The sequence below is a fragment of the Poecilia latipinna genome, unplaced genomic scaffold, assembly GCF_001443285.1.
Source record: "Poecilia latipinna isolate Pla-1442-1.1 unplaced genomic scaffold, P_latipinna-1.0 Scaffold445, whole genome shotgun sequence".
Classification (NCBI taxonomy): Eukaryota; Metazoa; Chordata; class Actinopteri; order Cyprinodontiformes; family Poeciliidae; genus Poecilia; species Poecilia latipinna.
The window spans coordinates 59,626-61,335 of record NW_015113061.1 but is presented as its reverse complement, the minus strand read 5'-3'; the positions used below and the strand labels follow the sequence as shown (position 1 = coordinate 61,335).

The 1,710-nt window shown below is 42.1% G+C and overlaps 1 protein-coding gene across 1 annotated transcript in view; it reads left to right on the top strand.

The window, feature by feature from the left end:
* Nucleotides 1-15: 15 nt before the first annotated feature.
* Nucleotides 16-1,710, top strand: part of LOC106951178 (uncharacterized) — a 23,989-nt gene continuing 22,294 nt past the window's right edge. Inside the window, exon 1 of the mRNA XM_015038550.1 lies at nucleotides 16-901. Coding sequence (XP_014894036.1) covers nucleotides 453-901 — 449 coding nt within the window. The 5' untranslated portion in view covers nucleotides 16-452. The remainder of the gene's footprint in view (nucleotides 902-1,710) is intronic.

The following is a 1,710-nucleotide window of genomic DNA, read 5'->3' as shown; positions in this document are numbered from 1 at the left end:
TGAGACTGCAGTGAACTTTACTGAGCATGATGAAGATCCTAGCAGCTCTATAGAGAACAACACATTAGGATGACACACACCAAGGAGTCTTCATCACTTTGTGTCTCCAGCTGCAGATGTTGAGCAGCAGAACTGAGATTTATGTGTTAAATGAGGATCAAGGTGAAGCTTTAGCTCCTGTTGTTCATCAGATGAACTGAAGTTTTGGTCGTTTCTCTCATGTTTGGTTTCAGTTTTGATGTTTTAGTCTAAAAACTCAAATCCTAAAATCCCAGAGATGATAATAACTCAGAGATCTGAAGCTGAGGATCAGAGTTTGTGTTGAGAGTCAGTAGCAGCTGATCTGATCAAACATGTTTAACATGTAATTTCATCACATAGAGGACAGACAAGATGGAGTCCATCAGTAGTGAGTGGTTGTATTTATGCAGCTCAGATCAAATCATCACTAAATGTTTCCTTCTTGTTGTTCCAGGTTTGGTCATCAGAGCTCAGATCTTCATGAACAAACCAGGTTTTTAGTGAATCTGTTCTGTGCAGCAGCAGAGAGAGAACAGCAGACAGGAGAGAAGATGCTGGAGATGTTAGCATCAGTCTGTAGATATGAAACTTTATTAGGTCATAAATATAAATCTCAGAGTGACTTCCTGCTGGATCTGTACTCCCAGATGAAGGACAGAGAGACTAAATCAGGTCTGAGTCTCCTTCCATCATTACAGTCAGTTTTCCAGTCGGCTCCTGAACTCTGGACCATAAAGCTCTCAGAGAGAAAGACCTCCATCCTCCTGGAAGTGATGAAACTCCAACCAGAGAAGAAACCAGTGGAGCTGACACACTGCTCACATGAAGAGAGTGAAGTGAGGAGTTTCCTGCAGTGTCTGCCTTTTATCTCACAGCTCAGGTACAGTCANACATTACTGCGTCTCTGTGGAAACCAGCTGTATCTTCCAGTTGTAGGTAAAAAGCAGCTGTTTGAAAGAGCTGTGAAGGTCATCCAGAAGTCAGCTACAAAGATCCATGTCTGCCTCCAGTGGACCCAAAGAGGTCCAGTCTGCCAGAGTCTGTGTGAATCCCTGCTACAGGCTCTACCATACATACATTATCTCAGGTAAGAAACATTATTTCTGTATATTAGGAGTGGACTATGAAACCCTAGTGCAGTCCAAGCAGATTTTTGCTACTTTAAATGAGGAGAAATCAACTTTTCCTGTTATCTGGAAGACATTTCACCTCTCATCTTTTAGACTTCTTCAAAACAGTTGTTTTTGGAAGTATCAGGGTTATATAGTGTGATCACAAACATTGACACGGATAGGGCAATAGAGGTCACTAACAAAGCCATTACAATCACTATTGAGACAATCAAGGTACCATGGGTCTGGCTCTAAAACCTCTATTCAATTTCCTGTTAGTACCGTTGACTCTGATAATCCTAACAAGCCCTCAGTGATGCCAAGATGTGCGCTGCTTTGTTTAGATGTCCCAAGGTGTGAGTCTCTGTGAAATTAAGTGTCAAGGCTGCACTGTGGGTGTTAAAAAGGTGGAACCTTGGGACAGCTGCTCTGGTCAAGGTTTTTTTTTTTTTTCATGTAAACGAAAGAGGGGATGTGGGGGTAGGATTTTTAGGGATTTGTTAGGATCATTAGTGGTAACAACACCTGACCCGTCTCTCAATTAAGGGCCCATGAAAGCTTCATCAACTTAAGAGTC